Raw genomic sequence first — 27,486 nt, 5'->3', positions numbered from 1 at the left:
GATGCAGCCAAAAAACACCACCGTCTCCCAGGAGAGTGCCTTCATAATCACATATACAGAGAACTGCTATGTATCTAGATGGTGAACACTGCTGGATTGTCACACATTTTAAGCATAACTGATTTTTTTCTGTCTATTGATTTTTTAAAATTATTAAAATTAATAAAGTAGCCAGAGTGCGTATATATATATATATATATATATATATATATATATATATATATGTATATATATATATATATTTAATTGCTGATCTACTGAGATTTTCATGGACAACCATCTCTACCGTTTACAGAGAATGGTCCGCAAAAGAGAAAAAAATATCCAATGAGTGGCAGTTGTGTGGACGGAAATGCCTTCCTGATTTTAGAGGTCAGAGAATGGGCAGTCTGGTTCGAGATGACAGAAAGGTAACAGTAACTCAAATAACCACTTGTTACAATCAAGGTATGCAGAATATCATCGCTGAACGCACAGCACCTTGAACCTTGAAACAGATGGGCTAAAGCAGCAGAAGACCATACTGAGTGCCACTCCTGTCTGCTAAGAACAGGAAACTGAGACTACTATTCAAACAGGCTCACCAAAATCGGACAATGGAAGACTGGAAGAATGATGCCTGGTCAGAAGAGTCTCAATCACAGCTGCAAAATTCAGACTTTGGCGTAAACAACATGAAAGCATGGATCCATCCTGTCTTGTAAGGTTCAGGCTGGTGGTGATGCCATGAAGAAAAAAAAGCAGTTATGAAGGTGGAAGGGAGTCCACCCGGTACTAGCAAGGTGTACCTAATACAGTGGCCATTGACTGTATATATATATATATATATATATATATATAAATATATATATATATACTGTTAATTTGGTAAAATGTCCTGTGTGGCTATGCAGACGCTTGCTGTTTAAATATCAAAGAAAAAGTAGGCTATATTTCAGTACACAGTTTTATACATACTAGCCAATCCTTAGCAATACACATTCAAGAAAATAAACTATGTCCACAGCATTCTAAAGTAATCACACGGACACGTCTTTTTTATGCTTTCCTATTTATTGGCTTACTTATCTACACAATCAGGTCTACACGTCGCTGACATGTTATTCTCTATTGTAAAGAAGATGGCCCAGATTTGATGGATTCTTCTATTTCTGGAGCACCCTAAAATCAATAGGTCTTCTTGCCAGCTTTGCCGAGTTTTTCGGCTAACACAATCAAGTCTACTCATCGCTGACATGTGATTCTCTCTTGTAGAGGAGATGGCCCAGATTTGATGGATTCTTCTATTTCTGGAGCACCCTAAAATTAATTGGTCTTCTTGCCAGCTTTGCCGAGTTTTTCGGCTAATTTTGGCCAGATTTTTTTAGCGGCCTTCATCTTCAGAGATTTCGATGCAGGTTTCTTCTCGTCGTTGAGGTGTTTAAAGATCCACTCGAGGTAGAACTGGGTCGAGGTGTAGACTCCAGGGTTTTGCTTCTGGCCACAGCCGGAGCCCCAGCTGGTTATGCCAACCACAGTGTAAAACTTAGTTTTGTGTCTTTTGCACATCAACGGTCCACCACTGTCACCCTGCGTGATTCAAAGCAAAGAAAACATTCCTTAATAAAGACTTTAAATAATTACCATTACCCCAGCTGTTCCTCAGCACATTTTTAGAAAACAAGTACTGCCCAGGATGTTGAAAACATTAACAATGCATCATCACTGAGTAAAAAAGGACATGTGGGGGAAAATTGGCTTACCTGGCAGCTATCAATGCCTCCCTGTTCATATCCAGCACAGAGGTTGTAGTTACCCAAAGCACCATTATACCAGGTTGGGCTGTTGCAGCGTTCCACTGGAATCAGGTTCACAGGAGCTTCCTGGAGGATATCCGATGCTTCAGTAGCTGAAGAGAAAAAAGAGTTATTAAATGCAGAGCTGGCCTCAGAAATCTTTGGACGAATAGAAGCCTACAAATGGACTCCGTGCCCTCTACCACCCCATGTGCCTCCCACCACACTTACAATGGGGCCACCTGCTCCCAAAGTCCAGAAAGGCACGAAATCCATGGAAAGGGAGAAAGTCTATAGATATGTACAAAATCTACGTATAAAGCTGTGCTTACATCCTTCCTCAATGACACCCCAGCCTGCGATGTAGCAGTCGTCCATTTTACTCAGAATCGCCTGTTTGGCAGGGAGACACGCTGGCTGAGTGTAGTCGTCAAATATGATGGGCTTGTTCAGCTTAAGCAAAGCGATGTCGTTGCTCTCCGTTTCAGGATCATATTTCTCATGCTCAATCTTTTCTTTTATAGTTCGGATCTGAACCTTTGTCCCCATCTGTGATAGTTGGTTGGCGCCAAACACAAGTCTCCAGGAAAAATATTCACTGAATAAACCAAGGGACATTTTATTAGTTATCTTACTTTTTCAAGCATTAATAAATACTATATTAATCAGAACACATGCTGTGTTTGTTTTTGTGTTATGTCATAAAGGAATGAGTCCCCACATAAAGTCAGGGGTTTGAGTTTCCCCAAAAATAGTTGTGTACTATGCATATATATTCAGGAAATAAGCATATTCATGGTTTCTCCTAAAGAATAGATGACTAGGGTTCTGGTTATGGGTTTTATGTTAAATGTTTCTATTAAAAGATAACAGTTATTTGTATTGCAATACGCACTGGCCCCTGTCTCCTAGACCGTACTAATTCTGCACTTTCTGCCATAAAACAATTAAGTTACTTACTTGCTGATATTCTTAAAACAATGGGCAGCTGTCAGAACCCACGAAGGATTCAGGACGACACCTCCGCATAAATGAAAATACTCTTTGTCGATTTCCTCCTGGATACTCACTGTCCAGGGCCAGTTACCGGGCTCCGCATCCTTTCCCCCAACCACGCGGGAGCCACGGAAATCCTGCACTAGGGGTCTGTTTCCACAGACTGAAACGGAAAGGAGAAACAGGAGATTTTGGTTTAAAGTAAAATAACACACAAAAAATTTTACTCCTTTATATTTTTAAAGAATAAACTAAGATTGAATTTATTGGTATTAACAGAATATTAATAATCCAGGATACACATTTTATTTAATATGTGAGATTTAAAACTATTTGACAGTTAGGCAACAACCTGTTTAAATTAGTACAAAGGATGAAAGGGGGGTTAAATATTTAATTATAATAGAATAAGCTATAAAACTATAACATCCATAAATTGCAATGTTAATGGTAACAATCTCTGCCTTATATTTTCCTTAAAGCTTCTGATGCCAAATTCTCTGTAATAAACTCACCTCCATCTTCAGAGCTCCCAGAAACAATGAAAAGAGCCCAAATTATAAATCCGATTAGGAACAGCTTCATGGTTAGTGCTGTGCACTAAAAAGCTGTCATCTTATGCACAGACTGCATAGAATATGTGTACCTGTGTGTATTATGACATTGTCAAGGCCTCTACTAGGTCACAAAATAATGAATCTCAGCCAATCACAGGCACACATTAAGGATCAAGGCAAGAAAAATGCAAGAAAAAAATGTGCTTCTTCTCTATCATTTAATAAAAACTATTAATTTGCTGCTTTCACAATACAAAAAGTGATCATTAAATGCAATTAAAGGAAGACATTGAAACGAGTACCCTGTGTTTGTTTGTTCTATTTACCCTTATATATATAAGTATAAAGCAATAAAGCATGGATCATGCAAGTTTGGGATCACAGGAATGTTCCTGTTTTTAAAAGAAAAGCAAATTTTGTCCATTAAAATAACATGAAATGGATCAGAAATACAGCGCAGACGCTGTTAATGTTGTAAATGACTATTGTAGCTGGAAACAGCGGATTTGTAATGAAATATCTTCATAGGCGAACAGGGGCCATTTATCACTCCCATCACTCCCATCACTCCCATCACTCCTGTGTTCAGATGACTTGTTTAATCCAAGTTCAAAAGGCTAATTGATCGTTAGAGAACCCTTTTGCAATCAAGATACAACTAGAAAATTTTCTAACAGTGAGTAAACTGTGTGAACGGTTTAGTGTGTGTATATATATATATATATATATATATATATATATATATATTTATATATATACACATATATATAGTTATTTATAGATATATTTATATAAACCTACATACACTTTAGCAAAATATACTTACTTAAAATGTCACCCTATCTGACACACTGACCAAATGTGCTGAGAGCCTCAGACAGCACTCCATATTCTGCAGTGTGCGGCCCCCTGGATATTAGTGATGTCCGGATCATGAACGAATCGTTCATTTGATCCGGTTCTTTTTAGTGATCCGGATGAATCGGTTCACTAGACTGAACGATTCATTTGTAGCGGTTCAGTCTGTGAATCATGCAGCTGTAACCTGATCCTAGAGCTGTGAGTCATCTGCAGAGCACTCAGCCACAGACTCTGGGGTCAGGTTACAGCTCATTAATTCACACAGGAAGGATGACTCATAGAGTCAGAGACTCGTTCAAAGATTCGAATGATCCGAAGAGTCGAATGAACCGAAGAGTCGAATGAACCGAAGAGTCGAATGAACTGAAGAGTCGAATGAACCGAAGAGTCGAATGATTCGAATCTTACAGGGATCCGGATCTTACAAGGATCCGAATCTTACAGAGATTCGAATCATTCAGAGAATATTACTGATACCATACTTTTATAAATAAATACATTAATAATGTTCACACTGCCCCCAGGATTTAGATTCCCCTGAGTTTGCCCCCATTTACCTATAACTGCACCTACAGTTAACTTTATTAAATAAATTAAATTAACCCTCAGTCATCAGCATAAAATTAACCCTTATACCCCATCAACCATAACTGCCCCTGAAATTAACCGTAAAGATCCCATTAACCATAACGGCCCCTGAAATTAACCCTAAATACTCCATTAACCATAACTGCCCCTAAATTAATTGCATATACTCCAGATAAATTACCTAATAAATTGGTATGGTTGATGGGGTCTTTAGTGTTAATTTAGGGGCAGTTATGCTTAATGGGGTGTTTAGGGATAATTTAGGGGCAGTTATGCTTAATGGGGTATTTAGTGTTAATTTAGGGGCAGTTATGTTTAATGAGGTGTTTAGGGTTAATTTGGGGGCAGTTATGCTTAACGGGGTGTTTAGGGTTAATTTAGGGGCAGTTATGCTTAATGGGGTGTTTAGGGTTAATTTGGGGGCAGTTATGCTTAATGGGGTGTTAAGGGTTAATTTTAGGGGCAGTCATGGTTGATGGGGTGTTAAGGGTTAATTTTAGGGGCAGTCATGGTTGATGGGGTGTTTAGGGTTAATTTAATGGTGAGGATTAATTTAATAAAGTTAGCTTAAGGTGCAGTTGCAGGTAAAGGGGAATGTAAATCCTGGGGGCAGTGATTATTAATGTATTTATTTATAACAGTATGGTGACATTCTCTGAATGATTAGAATGCCAATGAAGGCAGAGAGTCGTTCAAAGATCCGGATCTTACAATGATCCGGATCTTACAATGATCCGGATCTTACAATGATCCGGATCTTACAGTAATCCGGATCTTACAGTGATCCGGATCACTGTAAGATTCGGATCCCTGTAAGATCCGAATCTTTGAACGACTCTCTGCCTTCATTGACATCACTGGAGGCAGGGGGGAGGATTCATAATGAAAGGGGCGGGGCCAATCGTTAGTGTGCCTTCACGGAGTTACTGGAAAACAGTAACTCCGTGCAGGCACACTGAGTGATCCGAAGATCCGGATCATGAATCGGATCATTTCAGTGAACGAATCGAAATGATCCGATTCACTTTAATGATCCGAACTTCCCATCACTACTGGATATGCCTGGTCACATGAGCATAAAACCATAATGGGCAGCCTTGAATATCCAGTCTTAAAGTGCCAGGGCAGCCTAGTCATCCCCAGTACAGTCCTTACTTCACCTGTGTGTTTTAGGAGACAACACTCACTACCCTCTAATACTTAAGTTTATAGCAAAACATTATAAGGAAAAAGTGTATTTAGATATGCACTAATGTTGATGCAGCCAAAAAACACCACCGTCTCCCAGGAGAGTGCCTTCATAATCACATATACAGAGAACTGCTATGTATCTAGATGGTGAACACTGCTGGATTGTCACACATTTTAAGCATAACTGATTTTTTTCTGTCTATTGATTTTTTAAAATTATTAAAATTAATAAAGTAGCCAGAGTGCGTATATATATATATATATATATATATATATATATATATATATGTATATATATATATATTTAATTGCTGATCTACTGAGATTTTCATGGACAACCATCTCTACCGTTTACAGAGAATGGTCCGCAAAAGAGAAAAAAATATCCAATGAGTGGCAGTTGTGTGGACGGAAATGCCTTCCTGATTTTAGAGGTCAGAGAATGGGCAGTCTGGTTCGAGATGACAGAAAGGTAACAGTAACTCAAATAACCACTTGTTACAATCAAGGTATGCAGAATATCATCGCTGAACGCACAACACCTTGAACCTTGAAACAGATGGGCTAAAGCAGCAGAAGACCATACTGAGTGCCACTCCTGTCTGCTAAGAACAGGAAACTGAGACTACTATTCAAACAGGCTCACCAAAATCGGACAATGGAAGACTGGAAGAATGATGCCTGGTCAGAAGAGTCTCAATCACAGCTGCAAAATTCAGACTTTGGCGTAAACAACATGAAAGCATGGATCCATCCTGTCTTGTAAGGTTCAGGCTGGTGGTGATGCCATGAAGAAAAAAAAGCAGTTATGAAGGTGGAAGGGAGTCCACCCGGTACTAGCAAGGTGTACCTAATACAGTGGCCATTGACTGTATATATATATATATATATATATATATATATATATAAATATATATATATATATACTGTTAATTTGGTAAAATGTCCTGTGTGGCTATGCAGACGCTTGCTGTTTAAATATCAAAGAAAAAGTAGGCTATATTTCAGTACACAGTTTTATACATACTAGCCAATCCTTAGCAATACACATTCAAGAAAATAAACTATGTCCACAGCATTCTAAAGTAATCACACGTACACGTCTTTTTTATGCTTTCCTATTTATTGGCTTACTTATCTACACAATCAGGTCTACACGTCGCTGACATGTTATTCTCTATTGTAAAGAAGATGGCCCAGATTTGATGGATTCTTCTATTTCTGGAGCACCCTAAAATCAATAGGTCTTCTTGCCAGCTTTGCCGAGTTTTTCGGCTAACACAATCAAGTCTACTCATCGCTGACATGTTATTCTCTCTTGTAGAGGAGATGGCCCAGATTTGATGGATTCTTCTATTTCTGGAGCACCCTAAAATTAATTGGTCTTCTTGCCAGCTTTGCCGAGTTTTTCGGCTAATTTTGGCCAGATTTTTTTAGCGGCCTTCATCTTCAGAGATTTCGATGCAGGTTTCTTCTCGTCGTTGAGGTGTTTAAAGATCCACTCGAGGTAGAACTGGGTCGAGGTGTAGACTCCAGGGTTTTGCTTCTGGCCACAGCCGGAGCCCCAGCTGGTTATGCCAACCACAGTGTAAAACTTAGTTTTGTGTCTTTTGCACATCAACGGTCCACCACTGTCACCCTGCGTGATTCAAAGCAAAGAAAACATTCCTTAATAAAGACTTTAAATAATTACCATTACCCCAGCTGTTCCTCAGCACATTTTTAGAAAACAAGTACTGCCCAGGATGTTGAAAACATTAACAATGCATCATCACTGAGTAAAAAAGGACATGTGGGGGAAAATTGGCTTACCTGGCAGCTATCAATGCCTCCCTGTTCATATCCAGCACAGAGGTTGTAGTTACCCAAAGCACCATTATACCAGGTTGGGCTGTTGCAGCGTTCCACTGGAATCAGGTTCACAGGAGCTTCCTGGAGGATATCCGATGCTTCAGTAGCTGAAGAGAAAAAAGAGTTATTAAATGCAGAGCTGGCCTCAGAAATCTTTGGACGAATAGAAGCCTACAAATGGACTCCGTGCCCTCTACCACCCCATGTGCCTCCCACCACACTTACAATGGGGCCACCTGCTCCCAAAATCCAGAAAGGCACGAAATCCATGGAAAGGGAGAAAGTCTATAGATATGTACAAAATCTACGTATAAAGCTGTGCTTACATCCTTCCTCAATGACACCCCAGCCTGCGATGTAGCAGTCGTCCATTTTACTCAGAATCGCCTGTTTGGCAGGGAGACACGCTGGCTGAGTGTAGTCGTCAAATATGATGGGCTTGTTCAGCTTAAGCAAAGCGATGTCGTTGCTCTCCGTTTCAGGATCATATTTCTCATGCTCAATCTTTTCTTTTATAGTTCGGATCTGAACCTTTGTCCCCATCTGTGATAGTTGGTTGGCGCCAAACACAAGTCTCCAGGAAAAATATTCACTGAATAAACCAAGGGACATTTTATTAGTTATCTTACTTTTTCAAGCATTAATAAATACTATATTAATCAGAACACATGCTGTGTTTGTTTTTGTGTTATGTCATAAAGGAATGAGTCCCCACATAAAGTCAGGGGTTTGAGTTTCCCCAAAAATAGTTGTGTACTATGCATATATATTCAGGAAATAAGCATATCCATGGTTTCTCCTAAAGAATAGATGACTAGGGTTCTGGTTATGGGTTTTATGTTAAATGTTTCTATTAAAAGATAACAGTTATTTGTATTGCAATACGCACTGGCTCCTGTCTCCTAGACCGTACTAATTCTGCACTTTCTGCCATAAAACAATTAAGTTACTTACTTGCTGATATTCTTAAAACAATGGGCAGCTGTCAGAACCCACGAAGGATTCAGGACGACACCTCCGCATAAATGAAAATACTCTTTGTCGATTTCCTCCTGGATACTCACTGTCCAGGGCCAGTTACCGGGCTCCGCATCCTTTCCCCCAACCACGCGGGAGCCACGGAAATCCTGCACTAGGGGTCTGTTTCCACAGACTGAAACGGAAAGGAGAAACAGGAGATTTTGGTTTAAAGTAAAATAACACACAAAAAATTTTACTCCTTTATATTTTTAAAGAATAAACTAAGATTGAATTTATTGGTATTAACAGAATATTAATAATCCAGGATACACATTTTATTTAATATGTGAGATTTAAAACTATTTGACAGTTAGGCAACAACCTGTTTAAATTAGTACAAAGGATGAAAGGGGGGTTAAATATTTAATTATAATAGAATAAGCTATAAAACTATAACATCCATAAATTGCAATGTTAATGGTAACAATCTCTGCCTTATATTTTCCTTAAAGCTTCTGATGCCAAATTCTCTGTAATAAACTCACCTCCATCTTCAGAGCTCCCAGAAACAATGAAAAGAGCCCAAATTATAAATCCGATTAGGAACAGCTTCATGGTTAGTGCTGTGCACTAAAAAGCTGTCATCTTATGCACAGACTGCATAGAATATGTGTACCTGTGTGTATTATGACATTGTCAAGGCCTCTACTAGGTCACAAAATAATGAATCTCAGCCAATCACAGGCACACATTAAGGATCAAGGCAAGAAAAATGCAAGAAAAAAATCTGCTTCTTCTCTATCATTTAATAAAAACTATTAATTTGCTGCTTTCACAATACAAAAAGTGATCATTAAATGCAATTAAAGGAAGACATTGAAACGAGTACCCTGTGTTTGTTTGTTCTATTTACCCTTATATATATAAGTATAAAGCAATAAAGCATGGATCATGCAAGTTTGGGATCACAGGAATGTTCCTGTTTTTAAAAGAAAAGCAAATTTTGTCCATTAAAATAACATGAAATGGATCAGAAATACAGCGCAGACGCTGTTAATGTTGTAAATGACTATTGTAGCTGGAAACAGCGGATTTGTAATGAAATATCTTCATAGGCGAACAGGGGCCATTTATCACTCCCATCACTCCCATCACTCCCATCACTCCTGTGTTCAGATGACTTGTTTAATCCAAGTTCAAAAGGCTAATTGATCGTTAGAGAACCCTTTTGCAATCAAGATACAACTAGAAAATTTTCTAACAGTGAGTAAACTGTGTGAACGGTTTAGTGTGTGTATATATATATATATATATATATATATATATATATATATATATATTTATATATATACACATATATATAATTATTTATAGATATATTTATATAAACCTACATACACTTTAGCAAAATATACTTACTTAAAATGTCACCCTATCTGACACACTGACCAAATGTGCTGAGAGCCTCAGACAGCACTCCATATTCTGCAGTGTGCGGCCCCCTGGATATTAGTGATGTCCGGATCATGAACGAATCGTTCATTTGATCCGGTTCTTTTTAGTGATCCGGATGAATCGGTTCACTAGACTGAACGATTCATTTGTAGCGGTTCAGTCTGTGAATCATGCAGCTGTAACCTGATCCTAGAGCTGTGAGTCATCTGCAGAGCACTCAGCCACAGACTCTGGGGTCAGGTTACAGCTCATTAATTCACACAGGAAGGATGACTCATAGAGTCAGAGACTCGTTCAAAGATTCGAATGATCCGAAGAGTCGAATGAACCGAAGAGTCGAATGAACCGAAGAGTCGAATGAACTGAAGAGTCGAATGAACCGAAGAGTCGAATGATTCGAATCTTACAGGGATCCGGATCTTACAAGGATCCGAATCTTACAGAGATTCGAATCATTCAGAGAATATTACTGATACCATACTTTTATAAATAAATACATTAATAATGTTCACACTGCCCCCAGGATTTAGATTCCCCTGAGTTTGCCCCCATTTACCTATAACTGCACCTACAGTTAACTTTATTAAATAAATTAAATTAACCCTCAGTCATCAGCATAAAATTAACCCTTATACCCCATCAACCATAACTGCCCCTGAAATTAACCGTAAAGATCCCATTAACCATAACGGCCCCTGAAATTAACCCTAAATACTCCATTAACCATAACTGCCCCTAAATTAATTGCATATACTCCAGATAAATTACCTAATAAATTGGTATGGTTGATGGGGTCTTTAGTGTTAATTTAGGGGCAGTTATGCTTAATGGGGTGTTTAGGGATAATTTAGGGGCAGTTATGCTTAATGGGGTATTTAGTGTTAATTTAGGGGCAGTTATGTTTAATGAGGTGTTTAGGGTTAATTTGGGGGCAGTTATGCTTAACGGGGTGTTTAGGGTTAATTTAGGGGCAGTTATGCTTAATGGGGTGTTTAGGGTTAATTTGGGGGCAGTTATGCTTAATGGGGTGTTAAGGGTTAATTTTAGGGGCAGTCATGGTTGATGGGGTGTTAAGGGTTAATTTTAGGGGCAGTCATGGTTGATGGGGTGTTTAGGGTTAATTTAATGGTGAGGATTAATTTAATAAAGTTAGCTTAAGGTGCAGTTGCAGGTAAAGGGGAATGTAAATCCTGGGGGCAGTGATTATTAATGTATTTATTTATAACAGTATGGTGACATTCTCTGAATGATTAGAATGCCAATGAAGGCAGAGAGTCGTTCAAAGATCCGGATCTTACAATGATCCGGATCTTACAATGATCCGGATCTTACAATGATCCGGATCTTACAGTAATCCGGATCTTACAGTGATCCGGATCACTGTAAGATTCGGATCCCTGTAAGATCCGAATCTTTGAACGACTCTCTGCCTTCATTGACATCACTGGAGGCAGGGGGGAGGATTCATAATGAAAGGGGCGGGGCCAATCGTTAGTGTGCCTTCACGGAGTTACTGGAAAACAGTAACTCCGTGCAGGCACACTGAGTGATCCGAAGATCCGGATCATGAATCGGATCATTTCAGTGAACGAATCGAAATGATCCGATTCACTTTAATGATCCGAACTTCCCATCACTACTGGATATGCCTGGTCACATGAGCATAAAACCATAATGGGCAGCCTTGAATATCCAGTCTTAAAGTGCCAGGGCAGCCTAGTCATCCCCAGTACAGTCCTTACTTCACCTGTGTGTTTTAGGAGACAACACTCACTACCCTCTAATACTTAAGTTTATAGCAAAACATTATAAGGAAAAAGTGTATTTAGATATGCACTAATGTTGATGCAGCCAAAAAACACCACCGTCTCCCAGGAGAGTGCCTTCATAATCACATATACAGAGAACTGCTATGTATCTAGATGGTGAACACTGCTGGATTGTCACACATTTTAAGCATAACTGATTTTTTTCTGTCTATTGATTTTTTAAAATTATTAAAATTAATAAAGTAGCCAGAGTGCGTATATATATATATATATATATATATATATATATATATATATATATGTATATATATATATATTTAATTGCTGATCTACTGAGATTTTCATGGACAACCATCTCTACCGTTTACAGAGAATGGTCCGCAAAAGAGAAAAAAATATCCAATGAGTGGCAGTTGTGTGGACGGAAATGCCTTCTTGATTTTAGAGGTCAGAGAATGGGCAGTCTGGTTCGAGATGACAGAAAGGTAACAGTAACTCAAATAACCACTTGTTACAATCAAGGTATGCAGAATATCATCGCTGAACGCACAGCACCTTGAACCTTGAAACAGATGGGCTAAAGCAGCAGAAGACCATACTGAGTGCCACTCCTGTCTGCTAAGAACAGGAAACTGAGACTACTATTCAAACAGGCTCACCAAAATCGGACAATGGAAGACTGGAAGAATGATGCCTGGTCAGAAGAGTCTCAATCACAGCTGCAAAATTCAGACTTTGGCGTAAACAACATGAAAGCATGGATCCATCCTGTCTTGTAAGGTTCAGGCTGGTGGTGATGCCATGAAGAAAAAAAAGCAGTTATGAAGGTGGAAGGGAGTCCACCCGGTACTAGCAAGGTGTACCTAATACAGTGGCCATTGACTATATATATATATATATATATATATAAATATATATATATATACTGTTAATTTGGTAAAATGTCCTGTGTGGCTATGCAGACGCTTGCTGTTTAAATATCAAAGAAAAAGTAGGCTATATTTCAGTACACAGTTTTATACATACTAGCCAATCCTTAGCAATACACATTCAAGAAAATAAACTATGTCCACAGCATTCTAAAGTAATCACACGGACACGTCTTTTTTATGCTTTCCTATTTATTGGCTTACTTATCTACACAATCAGGTCTACACGTCGCTGACATGTTATTCTCTATTGTAAAGAAGATGGCCCAGATTTGATGGATTCTTCTATTTCTGGAGCACCCTAAAATCAATAGGTCTTCTTGCCAGCTTTGCCGAGTTTTTCGGCTAACACAATCAAGTCTACTCATCGCTGACATGTGATTCTCTCTTGTAGAGGAGATGGCCCAGATTTGATGGATTCTTCTATTTCTGGAGCACCCTAAAATTAATTGGTCTTCTTGCCAGCTTTGCCGAGTTTTTCGGCTAATTTTGGCCAGATTTTTTTAGCGGCCTTCATCTTCAGAGATTTCGATGCAGGTTTCTTCTCGTCGTTGAGGTGTTTAAAGATCCACTCGAGGTAGAACTGGGTCGAGGTGTAGACTCCAGGGTTTTGCTTCTGGCCACAGCCGGAGCCCCAGCTGGTTATGCCAACCACAGTGTAAAACTTAGTTTTGTGTCTTTTGCACATCAACGGTCCACCACTGTCACCCTGCGTGATTCAAAGCAAAGAAAACATTCCTTAATAAAGACTTTAAATAATTACCATTACCCCAGCTGTTCCTCAGCACATTTTTAGAAAACAAGTACTGCCCAGGATGTTGAAAACATTAACAATGCATCATCACTGAGTAAAAAAGGACATGTGGGGGAAAATTGGCTTACCTGGCAGCTATCAATGCCTCCCTGTTCATATCCAGCACAGAGGTTGTAGTTACCCAAAGCACCATTATACCAGGTTGGGCTGTTGCAGCGTTCCACTGGAATCAGGTTCACAGGAGCTTCCTGGAGGATATCCGATGCTTCAGTAGCTGAAGAGAAAAAAGAGTTATTAAATGCAGAGCTGGCCTCAGAAATCTTTGGACGAATAGAAGCCTACAAATGGACTCCGTGCCCTCTACCACCCCATGTGCCTCCCACCACACTTACAATGGGGCCACCTGCTCCCAAAGTCCAGAAAGGCACGAAATCCATGGAAAGGGAGAAAGTCTATAGATATGTACAAAATCTACGTATAAAGCTGTGCTTACATCCTTCCTCAATGACACCCCAGCCTGCGATGTAGCAGTCGTCCATTTTACTCAGAATCGCCTGTTTGGCAGGGAGACACGCTGGCTGAGTGTAGTCGTCAAATATGATGGGCTTGTTCAGCTTAAGCAAAGCGATGTCGTTGCTCTCCGTTTCAGGATCATATTTCTCATGCTCAATCTTTTCTTTTATAGTTCGGATCTGAACCTTTGTCCCCATCTGTGATAGTTGGTTGGCGCCAAACACAAGTCTCCAGGAAAAATATTCACTGAATAAACCAAGGGACATTTTATTAGTTATCTTACTTTTTCAAGCATTAATAAATACTATATTAATCAGAACACATGCTGTGTTTGTTTTTGTGTTATGTCATAAAGGAATGAGTCCCCACATAAAGTCAGGGGTTTGAGTTTCCCCAAAAATAGTTGTGTACTATGCATATATATTCAGGAAATAAGCATATCCATGGTTTCTCCTAAAGAATAGATGACTAGGGTTCTGGTTATGGGTTTTATGTTAAATGTTTCTATTAAAAGATAACAGTTATTTGTATTGCAATACGCACTGGCCCCTGTCTCCTAGACCGTACTAATTCTGCACTTTCTGCCATAAAACAATTAAGTTACTTACTTGCTGATATTCTTAAAACAATGGGCAGCTGTCAGAACCCACGAAGGATTCAGGACGACACCTCCGCATAAATGAAAATACTCTTTGTCGATTTCCTCCTGGATACTCACTGTCCAGGGCCAGTTACCGGGCTCCGCATCCTTTCCCCCAACCACGCGGGAGCCACGGAAATCCTGCACTAGGGGTCTGTTTCCACAGACTGAAACGGAAAGGAGAAACAGGAGATTTTGGTTTAAAGTAAAATAACACACAAAAAATTTTACTCCTTTATATTTTTAAAGAATAAACTAAGATTGAATTTATTGGTATTAACAGAATATTAATAATCCAGGATACACATTTTATTTAATATGTGAGATTTAAAACTATTTGACAGTTAGGCAACAACCTGTTTAAATTAGTACAAAGGATGAAAGGGGGGTTAAATATTTAATTATAATAGAATAAGCTATAAAACTATAACACATCCATAAATTGCAATGTTAATGGTAACAATCTCTGCCTTATATTTCCTTAAAGCTTCTGATTCCAAATTCTCTGTAATAAACTCACCTCCATCTTCAGAGCTCCCAGAAACAATGAAAAGAGCCCAAATTATAAATCCGATTAGGAACAGCTTCATGGTTAGTGCTGTGCACTAAAAAGCTGTCATCTTATGCACAGGCTGCATAGAATATGTGTACCTGTGTGTATTATGACATTGTCAAGGCCTCTACTAGGTCACAAAATAATGAATCTCAGCCAATCACAGGCACACATTAAGGATCAAGGCAAGAAAAATGCAAGAAAAAAATGTGCTTCTTCTCTATCATTTAATAAAAACTATTAATTTGCTGCTTTCACAGTACAAAAAGTGATCATTAAATGCAATTAAAGGAAGACATTGAAACGAGTACCCTGTGTTTGTTTGTTCTATTTACCCTTATATATATAAGTATAAAGCAATAAAGCATGGATCATGCAAGTTTGGGATCACAGGAATGTTCCTGTTTTTAAAAGAAAAGCAAATTTTGTCCATTAAAATAACATGAAATGGATCAGAAATACAGCGCAGACGCTGTTAATGTTGTAAATGACTATTGTAGCTGGAAACAGCGGATTTGTAATGAAATATCTTCATAGGCGAACAGGGGCCATTTATCACTCCCATCACTCCCATCACTCCCATCACTCCTGTGTTCAGATGACTTGTTTAATCCAAGTTCAAAAGGCTAATTGATCGTTAGAGAACCCTTTTGCAATCAAGATACAACTAGAACATTTTCTAACAGTGAGTAAACTGTGTGAACGGTTTAGTGTGTGTATATATATATATATATATATATATATATATATATATATATATTTATATATATACACATATATATAATTATTTATAGATATATTTATATAAACCTACATACACTTTAGCAAAATATACTTACTTAAAATGTCACCCTATCTGACACACTGACCAAATGTGCTGAGAGCCTCAGACAGCACTCCATATTCTGCAGTGTGCGGCCCCCTGGATATGCCTGGTCACATGAGCATAAAACCATAATGGGCAGCCTTGAATATCCAGTCTTAAAGTGCCAGGGCAGCCTAGTCATCCCCAGTACAGTCCTTACTTCACCTGTGTGCTTTAGGAGACAACACTCACTACCCTCTAATACTTAAGTTTATAGCAAAACATTATAAGGAAAAAGTGTATTTAGATATGCACTAATGTTGATGCAGCCAAAAAAAACCACCGTCTCCCAGGAGAGTGCCTTCATAATCACATATACAGAGAACTGCTATGTATCTAGATGGTGAACACTGCTGGATTGTCACACATTTTAAGCATAACTGATTTTTTTTCTGTCTATTGATTTTGCACGTACAGTGCTTTCATAGATGACATGAAATGCACCATATCTGTAAACAGGTGAATTGTGTTCTGGCTGCCTATGGCTGCATAAAACAGTACCCCTTAACATTGCAAAGTTTGACAACACAGTCATTGACTGTAAAAATAATCGTGGTTGTTTCATTATCTACCTTTTTGTTATCAACCTCTGATTGTCTGAAACCTAGGGTAGAAATCTAATTGATGCATTCATAATGAATACACAAGATAACTCATTTATTGACAAATCTATCCCAATTAGAGACCTTATGGCTTTAATTAGAGTTTTTGTCACATGCTCTGTAATTTATTTAACATTCAAACAGCATTTTTCATTGGAAAATTATGAAAACTTAAAATATAGGACATCTTATGATTTTCTAGAATTCCTGCATACAGTTCCCAGATACCATCTGTTATGAGAAAGACACCCCTTATAGATAATACTGAAATATTAAGATTTTGTTTTTCTTATATTCTATATTTGTAAAATAGACAAACCATATATTATTAGTTGTTACAGACATCTCCTCAGAGTACAAATTTGAATAGAACAGTGATAGACAATTTTCTAAATAGCAATTATGCAGTTGTAGTTAATGACAGTGAAAATCTACCTTTCAATTTTGTTTCTCACTTCTACAGATATATGAAGGGATTACTGGTGAATTACCGTATTTGCTCGATTATAAGACGACCCTGATTATAAGACGACCCCCCAAAATCTGAATATTAACTTAGGAAAAAAAGAAAAAGCCTGAATATAAGACGACCCTAAAGGAAAAAAGTTTTACCAGTAAATGTTAATTCATGTAAACTATTTTTTTTAATAAAAGCTATGATTGAGAAAAATATATTTTTTTTGTTTTTATTTCTTGTATTTTCCAACCTGTCCCCCAGTTACGCACATCTGCCCCCAGGCTTGCCACACCAATATGGCACTGTGGCCCATGATATGCCTTTTAACCCTCTATATGCCACTGTGCCCCATGGTATGCCTTTTGACCCCCTATGTGCCACTCTGCCTCCAGAAATGCCTTATACCCCTATATCCCATTCTGGCATTTAGGGGGTTAAAATGCATATTATGGGGCAGAGTGGCATATAGGGAGGTATAAGGCATTCCAGGAGGCAGAGTGGCATTAAGGGAGTTAAAAGGCATTGTATAGAGCACTCTGCCTCCAGAAATGCCTTATACCCCTATATGCCACTCTGGCATTTAGGGGGTTAAAAGGCATATTATGGGGCAGAGTGGCATATAGGGAGGTATAAGGCATTTCAGGAGGCAGAGTGCTCTATTAAATGCCCCCTTAACGCCACTCTGCCTCCTGAAATGCCTTATACCTCCCTATATGCCACTCTGCCCCATAATATGCCTTTTAACCCCCTAAGTGCCAGAGTGGCATATAGGGGTATAAGGCATTCCAGAAATGCCCTACACACACACACACACACACACACACACACACACACACTTACTTACCGGTGCTTCCAATTTCCTGCTGTATTGCCGGGGCAGCGGGTTGACGTCTCATTCCGCGGCAGCCGGAAGGAGGTGGAGTTGGCAGCGGGGGTTTGTATGCGTCCGTCGCAAATACCTTCCCCGGCTGTCAGAGATCAGAGTTCCCCGCACCGGTGCGGGGAACTCTGATCTCTGACAGTCGTGGAAGGTATTTGCGACGGACGCATACAAACCCCCGCTGCCAACTTCACCTCCGGAAGCACCGGTAAGTGTGGGGGGGGGGGCGTTAAATTGGGGGGGGGGCGACGATAGGAGGATCCAGGTCCCCTGCAGCGGTGCGGGGGATCTTGATCTTAGTCTCCTAATCAGACCTCTATTTGAGGTCTGATTAGAAGACGACCCCGATTAGAAGACGAGGGGTATTTTTCAGAGCATTTGCTCTGAAAAAAACCTCGTCTTATAATCGAGCAAATACGATATCACAGTAATGGAAAACTAATAACAGAGTCAATGTGATTGTTATTTAAATGATATGCTCCACCTCTAAAATGGAATACCACTTCATCTGTAGTAGATGTTGATATACAAAAAACTGGGACAAAGGAGAAACAAACATATTAAAATAAAACAAGGGTAAAATAAATGTTTACAGATATGGTGCATTTCATGTCATCTATGAAAGCACTGTACGTGCAAAATCAGTAGACAGAAAGAAAATCAGTTATGCTTAAAATGTGTGACAATCCAGCAGTGTTCACCATCTAGATACATAGCAGTTCTCTGTATATGTGATTATGAAGGCACTCTCCTGGGAGACGGTGGTGTTTTTTGGCCGCATCAACATTAGTGCATATCTAAATACACTTTTTCCTTATAATGTTTTGCTATAAACTTAAGTATTAGAGGGTAGTGAGTGTTGTCTCCTAAAACACACAGGTGAAGTAAGGACTGTACTGGGGATGACTAGGCTGCCCTGGCACTTTAAGACTGGATATTCAAGGCTGCCCATTATGGTTTTATGCTCATGTGACCAGGCATATCCAGGGGGCCGCACACTGCAGAATATGGAGTGCTGTCTGAGGCTCTCAGCACATTTGGTCAGTGTGTCAGATAGGGTGACATTTTATTCTGACATTCAGGGACACACTATGAAGCAGATGAGATTACACACACAGATATGTATATATATATATATATATATATATATATATATATATATGTACATATATATATATATATATATATATATATATACGCACTCTGGCTACTTTATTAGGTTCACCTGTTTAATTGCTGATTTACTGAGATTTTCACGGACAACCATCTCTACCGTTTACAGAGAATGGTCCGCAAAAGAGAAAAAAATATCCAATGAGTGGCAGTTGTGTGGATGAAAATGCCTTCTTGATTTTAGAGGTCAGAGAATGGGCAGTCTGGTTCGAGATGACAGAAAGGTAACAGTAACTCAAATAACCACTCGTTACAATCAAGGTATGCAGAATATCATCGCTGAACGCACAACACCTTGAACCTTGAAACAGATGGGCTAAAGCAGCAGAAGACCATACCGGGTGCCACTCCTGTCTGCTAAGAACAGGAAACTGAGACTACTATTCAAACAGGCTCACCAAAATCAGACAATGGAAGACTGGAAGAATGATGCCTGGTCAGAAGAGTCTCAATCACAGCTGCAAAATTCAGACTTTGGCGTAAACAACATGAAAGCATGGATCCATCCTGTCTTGTAAGGTTCAGGCTGGTGGTGATGCCATGAAGAAAAAAAAGCAGTTATGAAGGCGGAAGGGAGTCCACCCGGTACTAGCAAGGTGTACCTAATACAGTGGCCATTGACTATATATATATATATATATATATATATATATATATATATATATAAATATATATAAATACTGTTAATTTGGTAAAATGTCCTGTGTGGCTATGCAGACGCTTGCTGTTTAAATATCAAAGAAAAAGTAGGCTATAATTCAGTAACATTTATATACATACTAGCCAATCCTTAGCAATACACATTCAAGAAAATAAACTATGTCCACAGCATTCTAAAGTAATCACACGTACACGTCTTTTTTATGCTTTCCTATTTATTAGCTTACTTATCTACACAATCAGGTCTACACGTCGCTGACATGTTATTCTCTATTGTAAAGAAGATGGCCCAGATTTGATGGATTCTTCTATTTCTGGAGCACCCTAAAATCAATAGGTCTTCTTGCCAGCTTTGCCGAGTTTTTCGGCTAACACAATCAAGTCTACTCATCGCTGACATGTTATTCTCTCTTGTAGAGGAGATGGCCCAGATTTGATGGATTCTTCTATTTCTGGAGCACCCTAAAATTAATTGGTCTTCTTGCCAGCTTTGCCGAGTTTTTCGGCTAATTTTGGCCAGATTTTTTTAGCGGCCTTCATCTTCAGAGATTTTGATGCAGGTTTCTTCTCGTCGTTGAGGTGTTTAAAGATCCACTCGAGGTAGAACTGGGTCGAGGTGTAGATGCCAGGGTTTTGCTTCTGGCCACAGCCGGAGCCCCAGCTGGTTATGCCAACCACAGTGTAAAACTTAGTTTTGTGTCTTTTGCACATCAACGGTCCACCACTGTCACCCTGCATGATTCAAAGAAAAGAAAACATTCCTTAATAAAGACTTTAAATAATTACCATTACCCCAGCTGTTCCTCAGCACATTTTTAGAAAACAAGTACTGCCCAGGATGTTGAAAACATTAATGCATCATCACTGAGTAAAAAATGACATGGGGAAAATTGGCTTACCTGGCAGCTATCGATGCCTCCCTGTTCATATCCAGCACAGAGGTTGTAGTTACCCAAAGCTCCGTTATACCAGGTTGGGCTGTTGCAGCGTTCCACTGGAATCAGGTTCACAGGAGCTTCCTGGAGGATGTCTGATGCTTCAGTAGCTGAAGAGAAAAAAGAGTTATTAAATGCAGAGCTGCCCTCAGAAATCTTTGGACGAATAGAAACCTACAAATGGACTCCGTGCCCTCTACCACCCCATGTGCCTCCCACCACACTTACAATGGGGCCACCTGCTCCCAAAGTCCAGAAAGGCACGAAATCCATGGAAAGGGAGAAAGTCTATAGATATGTACAAAATCTACGTATAAAGCTGTGCTTACATCCTTCCTCAATGACACCCCAGCCTGCGATGTAGCAGTCTTCCATTTTACTCAGAATCGCCTGTTTGGCAGGGAGACACGCTGGCTGAGTGTAGTCGTCAAATATGATGGGCTTGTTCAGCTTAAGCAAAGCAATGTCGTTGCTCTCCGTTTCAGGATCATATTTCTCATGCTGAATCTTTTCTGTTATGGTACGGATCTGAACCTTTGTCCCCATCTGTGATAGTTGGTTGGCGCCAAACACAAGTCTCCAGGAAAAATATTCACTGAATAAACCAAGGTACATTTTATTAGTTATCTTACTTTTTCAAGCATTAATAAATACCATATTAACCAGAACACATGCTGTGTTTGTTTTTGTGTTATGTCATAAAGGAATGAGTCCCCACATAAAGTCAAGGGTTTGAATTTCCCCAAAAATAGTCGTGTATTATGCATATATTCAGGAAATAAGCATATCCATGGTTTCTCCTAAAGAATAGATGACTAGGGTTCTGGTTATGGGATTTATGTTAAATGTTTCAATTAAAAGATTACAGTTATTTGTATTGCAATACGCACTGGCTCCTGTCTCCTAGACCGTACTAATTCTGCACTTTCTGCCATAAAAAAATTAAGTTACTTACTTGCCGATATCCTTAAAACAATGGGCAGCTGTCAGAACCCATGAAGGATTCAGGACGACACCTCCGCATAAATGAAAATACTCTTTGTCGATTTCCTCCTGGATACTCACTGTCCAGGGCCAGTTACCGGGCTCCGCATCCTTTCCCCCAACCACGCGGGAGCCACGGAAATCCTGCACTAGGGGTCTGTTTCCACAGACTGAAACGGAAAGGACAAGACATTTGAGAAACAGGAGATTTTGGTTTAAAGTAAAATAACACACAAACAATTTTACTCCTTTATATTTTTAAAGAATAAACTAAGATTGAATTTATTGGTATTAACAGAATATTAATAATCCAGGATTCACATTTTATATAATATGTGAGATTTAAAACTATTTGACAGTTAGGCAACAACCTGTTTAAATTAGTATAAAGGATGAAAGGGGGGTTAAATATTTAATTATAATAGAATAAGCTATAAAACTATAACATCCATAAATTGCAATGTTAATGGTAACAATCTCTGCTTTATATTTTCCTTAAAGCTTCTGATGCCAAATTCTCTGTAATAAACTCACCTCCATCTTCAGAGCTCCCAGAAACAATGAAAAGAGCCCAAATTATAAATCCGATTAGGAACAGCTTCATGGTTAGTGCTGTGCACTAAAAAGCTGTCATCTTATGCACAGGCTGCATAGAATATGTGTACCTGTGTGTATTATGACATTGTCAAGGCCTCTACTAGGTCACAAAATAATGAATCTCAGCCAATCACAGGCACACATTAAGGATCAAGGCAAGAAAAATGCAAGAAAAAATTGTGCTTCTTCTCTATCATTTAATAAAAACTATTAATTTGCTGCTTTCATAATACAAAAAGTGATCATTAAATGCAATTAAAGGAAGTCATTGAAACGAGTACCCTGTGTTTGTTTATTCTATTTACCCTTATATATATAAGTATTAAGCAATAAAGCATGGATCATGGAAGTTTGGGGTCACAGGAATGTCCCTGTTTTTAAAAGAAAAGCTAATTTTGTCCATTAAAATAACATGAAATGGATCAGAAATACAGTGCAGACGCTGTTAATGTTGTAAATGACTATTGTAGCTGGAAACAGCAGATTTGTAATGAAATATCTTCATAGGCGTACAGAGGCCATTTATCACTCCCATCACTCCTGTGTTCAGATGACTTGTTTAATCCAAGTTCAAAAGGCTAATTGATCGTTAGAGAACCCTTTTGCAATCAAGTTACAACTAGAAATTTCTAACAGTTAATTAAACTGTGTAAACGGTTTAGTGTGTGTATATATATATATATATATATATATATATATATACACATATATATAATTATTTATAGATATATTTATACAAACCTACATACACTTTAGCAAAATACACTTACTCATATACAGATATTCACACTCCTTTACACTGAGCCTAACAATGGGGCAAATGGGGCAGTTGCTCCGGAGCCCTGGCGGTTGGGGCCCCACCTGCTGCAGTGTAGTTGAAGCATCTGTCCAGTACTTGGGTGGGTGAGGTGAGGGTGTAGATGGAGACTCACTTGCTGTATGGGGCTCCTCTTCCAGCAGGGGTATTTGCCAAGACACAGACTCCATCAGACAGGCATCAGAGATGGCAGACTCAGTTTTCCAACTTCCTGTCATGTGATCCTGTGACAGGATCTACCAGTAAGAAGCTCCTTCAGCTGTCACATGCTGCAGTTAAAATGGAAGAAGTTAAAAGGGAGGCTTCATGGTTCTGCATGTAAGGAAAAGGCAAGGATTCCCAGCCATTAACAGGAAGAGATGCTCTGCAGGTAGGAGCTGTCAGTGTGTATACTGCTGTGTGTGTATGAATATATGTGGGGATATCTTTGTATGGATGCACATGGTTGTCATATTCTGTTTGTATGTTTGTGTGTGGGCATGAATATGTATGTGTGTGTGTGCATGGATATCATGTATGTACTTGGTTATATGAGCTCATGCAGTAGCTCTTCATGGAGTTTTGTTGTATAAAAAGTGGCTTTTCATGATAGTCCCTCTGGCTTTGTGGCCCCTTCTGGTCCTCTTGGACATGCTTCACAGGGACGATCCTGTCTGTAGGTTTTTAATCCCAGGAGTAAAACAGTACCCCTTAACATTGCAAAGTTTGACAACACAGTCATTGACTGTAAAAATAATGTATCCAAAATATTTGGAAATCATGTGTGTTCAACGTTTCCTGATTTATTATGCCCAAGCTAATTAATGTCAATTGGAATAGTGTAATAGTTAATTAATGGATTAATGGATCCATTAATGGATCGCACACAAAAGAAAAGCTATGTGTATTTAGTTTCCTTACATTTTAGCTTTGCTTTCTCCTTGTTTATATGACAGTCAACAGATTAAGTACATTTTGAGAGTGCAGTATAGAAAGAGGCCTGTTTTCAGCACTATTACGTGTTAACACCTTGCTGCTATATTTTTAGAAAGATCGGTACAACAAAATCCAGACTGCTCAATGGTCGGTATGTGGATTGGGAAAGCAAATTTATCAGCTGGTGGTGCCTAAAAGAAGTGATAAAACTGTTTAGGTTTTCAAAGGAAATAAAGCAAAGACCTGTTTAATATAAGGTAGGCCATTAAACTGGAATTTGGAGATGTGACAGCATGGCTTAAGTAAGGTATTTTTTTTTTTGTGAAGCAATTCTAAGCTTTCAAAAGGACTGATGACTAAGTCACCCAACAAAAACATTTAAATGGCAGATATAAATGACACTATTGTTGAGTATATATTCCTATATAGATGACTATATTGAAAAATAATTCATATAGATGCTAAAAAGATGTTTCTTAGTAAAATGTTCGATCACTATTTTTTTCTCATTAGTGAAGGAACCCATATTATGGAAATACAGTAAAAGAACTAATAATTATAATTGAATGTGCTGCCATAAAAGTTTGTTAAAGGAAAAAGTAGGACTTAAAAGCTAAGTAAATCAATTTCTATTTTATGATGCTTAGCATGTGAGCAATAATAAAATAATTATCTTGATGGATGGATGTAACTTTCTAAATCAAAACAGGTATAATATAATCTTGTTGAAAAAATGTTTTATCATTAAAAAGTCATTAACATTTGGTTATATACTCAGAAGGCAACTTTATTGTTCAAATTAATATTAGCTGGATAGTGAGATCTAATTTGTTAAAGACAATATATTAATGTTACCTTTACCAACAGATTGAACACATGCTATGTTGCAGAAATTATTACCATTATTAGCAAAGAGAGCACTTAAGCTTAATATCTCTCTCACTCTGCCTCGCTGATATGCCTTATAACCACCTATATGCCACTCTGCCTCCAGAAATGCCTTATACCCCCCATATGCCATTCTGCACTCCCTGACTTAATATTCAATCCCCACCGTGTACCTCAAACTCCCTGGTGCCCAGTGGGTCCACCCAGTGGACTTCTGTGCGATGCACGTAGACAACCTCTGCTGCCTATTAGTTCCGCCGGGGCTTCTGTGACTGAGTTCTGTGACTGTCAGGGAGGAGGATCCATGTCTCCTGCAGCGCTGCAAGGGATCCTCTTCTCTGGCAGCCAGTTAATGTCTGCGCAATGCGTGCAGACAACCTCTGCTGCTGCCGGCACTTCCGCTGGGGCTTTTATGCTGGAGCACTGAAAGGTCGTGTCATGCCGGCACTCCGTCATAGAAGCCCCAGAGAAAGTGCTGACAGCAGTGGAGGTTACCAGAGAGAGGAGGATCCAGGTCCCCTGCAGCGCTGCACGGGATCTGGATCTTAGTCTTGTAGTCAGACCTCTATTTGAGGTCTCGTTATAAGATGACCGAATATAAGACGAGGGATATTTTTCAAAGCATTTGCCTCATCTTATAATTGAACAAATATGGTACTTAAACTTTCAGATTAACAGTATAAAAATTGCAATTACTATTGCACAATCCTTCTTATTTGCCAATATTAAAGGCTAGTGTTTTCAGTCAGTCAGGTAATTTCCAATCATTTAGTAAATAACATCAAAAATATGTTACTTTTCAGGAAAAATGTTAGTTAATACAATGCCTTTATTTTTAAAATACTATCAAAGCATCATGGATGTCACAGATATAGGAGTATGATACAAAATCCAACCTCAGCAAATGCATCATAGAAATCGTGTACTGATAAATGTAATGGGAACTTAGCATTGCTAAGTCAAAATATATCAAATAACCACCTACTAATAATATCCTTTATTGTTCTATATAGCACCATTATATTCCATAGCACTGTACAATGGGTAAACAAGACATAACATGTAGTATTTAGCATAACAATTTGACTTATAGAAAATAACATGTGAGGAGGGCCCTGCTCAAATGAGCTTACAATGTAGACAATCTGTATGACAATTACATTTATTTATTAAGAAGTTGTATTTTGCTTCTGCACTTAGAAAAACCATGAAAATCAATTAATATAAAGGTCAACAAAATAAATCAAGTAAAGAAATAAAACTTTCATTTGTGCATTAAAAAAGACCAAGACATTATTGAGACCGTTATAAAAAATACATAAAAATTGTCAAAATGTAAAGCCTATAGGTAGATAGCTTTTTTAACACTTAAATACTGTACATTGTATTTTGGTATAGAACAGTACAAATATATAATTTCAATTGGAGAATAAACATCCAAGAATTACTACTTGTTATTTGGAAAGGCATATGAGACTCTAATAGCAAACAAACTACTTACATTTCAGCTGCATATGATGTATATTAGAACACTTGGAAAAGTATTTCTGCATGTTTGGATTGACACCTGACCCATTATTTGATTCATATTTATTGGTTTGCATTCATAAGTTAATCAGTGCTGATTTGTGTTTTATAGCGTAATCAGCTGATTAATATTACCTCTTATGGAAGGGCATAATTTCCTCTAAACCCATTCAGTTTCTCATCTCCAAAAGGTTTCATTGAAAGAGACACACATTTTATTTTTTGAATCAGACAAGAAACTGCAATTGATTTTACAATGCAAATTGGATTTTCTATCTAATTGAAATAATTTTACCAATATTGTTTTTATTGGAATTATCTCATACTACTCATAAAAGCAAAAAGTAAGAACAAAACACACATTATATATACTTATACTTATAGCATTCAGTAAATCATTTGTAGTCATTGTTTTTTTTTAACTAGAAAAGAGAAGACAATTGAAAGTGTTATGAGTTTAGTTTCAAGATTTAACTGATATATTATATTTTGTAATGAATAATTGGTAGCCAAATTAACTTCAAGGACGAAGTAAGGTGATAAAATAAATGAGACTAGGGCTGCAACTAACGATTATTTTAATAATCGATTAGTTGGCCGATTATTTTTTCGATTAATCGATTAATCGGATAAAAAAAATGAATGTAAATTTTTCATTTATTTAAAATAATTTACTAAACAAATGATGTTAAATACAAACAGCAGAATAAAAAAACTTTGATAATACATTTCTTGTCTTTATTTCCCAACCAGCCCCCCAATATATGCACATTTGAGCCCAGGCTTGCTACGCT

At 38.2% G+C, this 27,486-nt stretch overlaps 4 protein-coding genes across 4 annotated transcripts; all 4 read right to left on the bottom strand.

Annotated features, from left to right (window-relative positions):
* Window positions 1-1,079: 1,079 nt before the first annotated feature.
* Window positions 1,080-3,414, bottom strand: LOC128473186 (acrosin-like). The gene is made up of 5 exons (XM_053455277.1): window positions 3,287-3,414; window positions 2,736-2,934; window positions 2,108-2,373; window positions 1,743-1,888; window positions 1,080-1,569 (listed from the first exon to the last, which is right to left on the bottom strand). The coding sequence occupies exons 1-5, from the start codon at window positions 3,354-3,356 to the stop codon at window positions 1,306-1,308; spliced, it is 945 nt and encodes a 314-aa protein (XP_053311252.1). The 5' UTR covers window positions 3,357-3,414; the 3' UTR covers window positions 1,080-1,305.
* A 3,830-nt stretch (window positions 3,415-7,244) lies between these two features.
* LOC128473188 (acrosin-like) lies at window positions 7,245-9,452 on the bottom strand. The gene is made up of 5 exons (XM_053455279.1): window positions 9,325-9,452; window positions 8,774-8,972; window positions 8,146-8,411; window positions 7,781-7,926; window positions 7,245-7,607 (listed from the first exon to the last, which is right to left on the bottom strand). The coding sequence occupies exons 1-5, from the start codon at window positions 9,392-9,394 to the stop codon at window positions 7,344-7,346; spliced, it is 945 nt and encodes a 314-aa protein (XP_053311254.1). The 5' UTR covers window positions 9,395-9,452; the 3' UTR covers window positions 7,245-7,343.
* A 3,699-nt stretch (window positions 9,453-13,151) lies between these two features.
* LOC128473771 (acrosin-like) lies at window positions 13,152-15,429 on the bottom strand. The gene is made up of 5 exons (XM_053456009.1): window positions 15,360-15,429; window positions 14,808-15,006; window positions 14,180-14,445; window positions 13,815-13,960; window positions 13,152-13,641 (listed from the first exon to the last, which is right to left on the bottom strand). Exons 1-5 carry the CDS (start codon window positions 15,427-15,429, stop codon window positions 13,378-13,380), a joined length of 945 nt encoding a protein of 314 aa, XP_053311984.1. The 3' UTR covers window positions 13,152-13,377.
* A 4,969-nt stretch (window positions 15,430-20,398) lies between these two features.
* On the bottom strand, window positions 20,399-23,580 carry LOC128473770 (acrosin-like). The gene is made up of 5 exons (XM_053456008.1): window positions 23,316-23,580; window positions 21,920-22,166; window positions 21,294-21,559; window positions 20,929-21,074; window positions 20,399-20,761 (listed from the first exon to the last, which is right to left on the bottom strand). The coding sequence occupies exons 1-5, from the start codon at window positions 23,578-23,580 to the stop codon at window positions 20,498-20,500; spliced, it is 1,188 nt and encodes a 395-aa protein (XP_053311983.1). The 3' UTR covers window positions 20,399-20,497.
* Between the last annotated feature and the right edge of the window lie 3,906 nt (window positions 23,581-27,486).

The sequence above is a fragment of the Spea bombifrons genome, chromosome 2 (genome assembly GCF_027358695.1).
Source record: "Spea bombifrons isolate aSpeBom1 chromosome 2, aSpeBom1.2.pri, whole genome shotgun sequence".
NCBI lineage: Eukaryota > Metazoa > Chordata > Amphibia > Anura > Pelobatidae > Spea > Spea bombifrons.
Note: the sequence above shows the minus strand (reverse complement) of the source record. Positions and strands in the feature narration are given on the sequence as shown.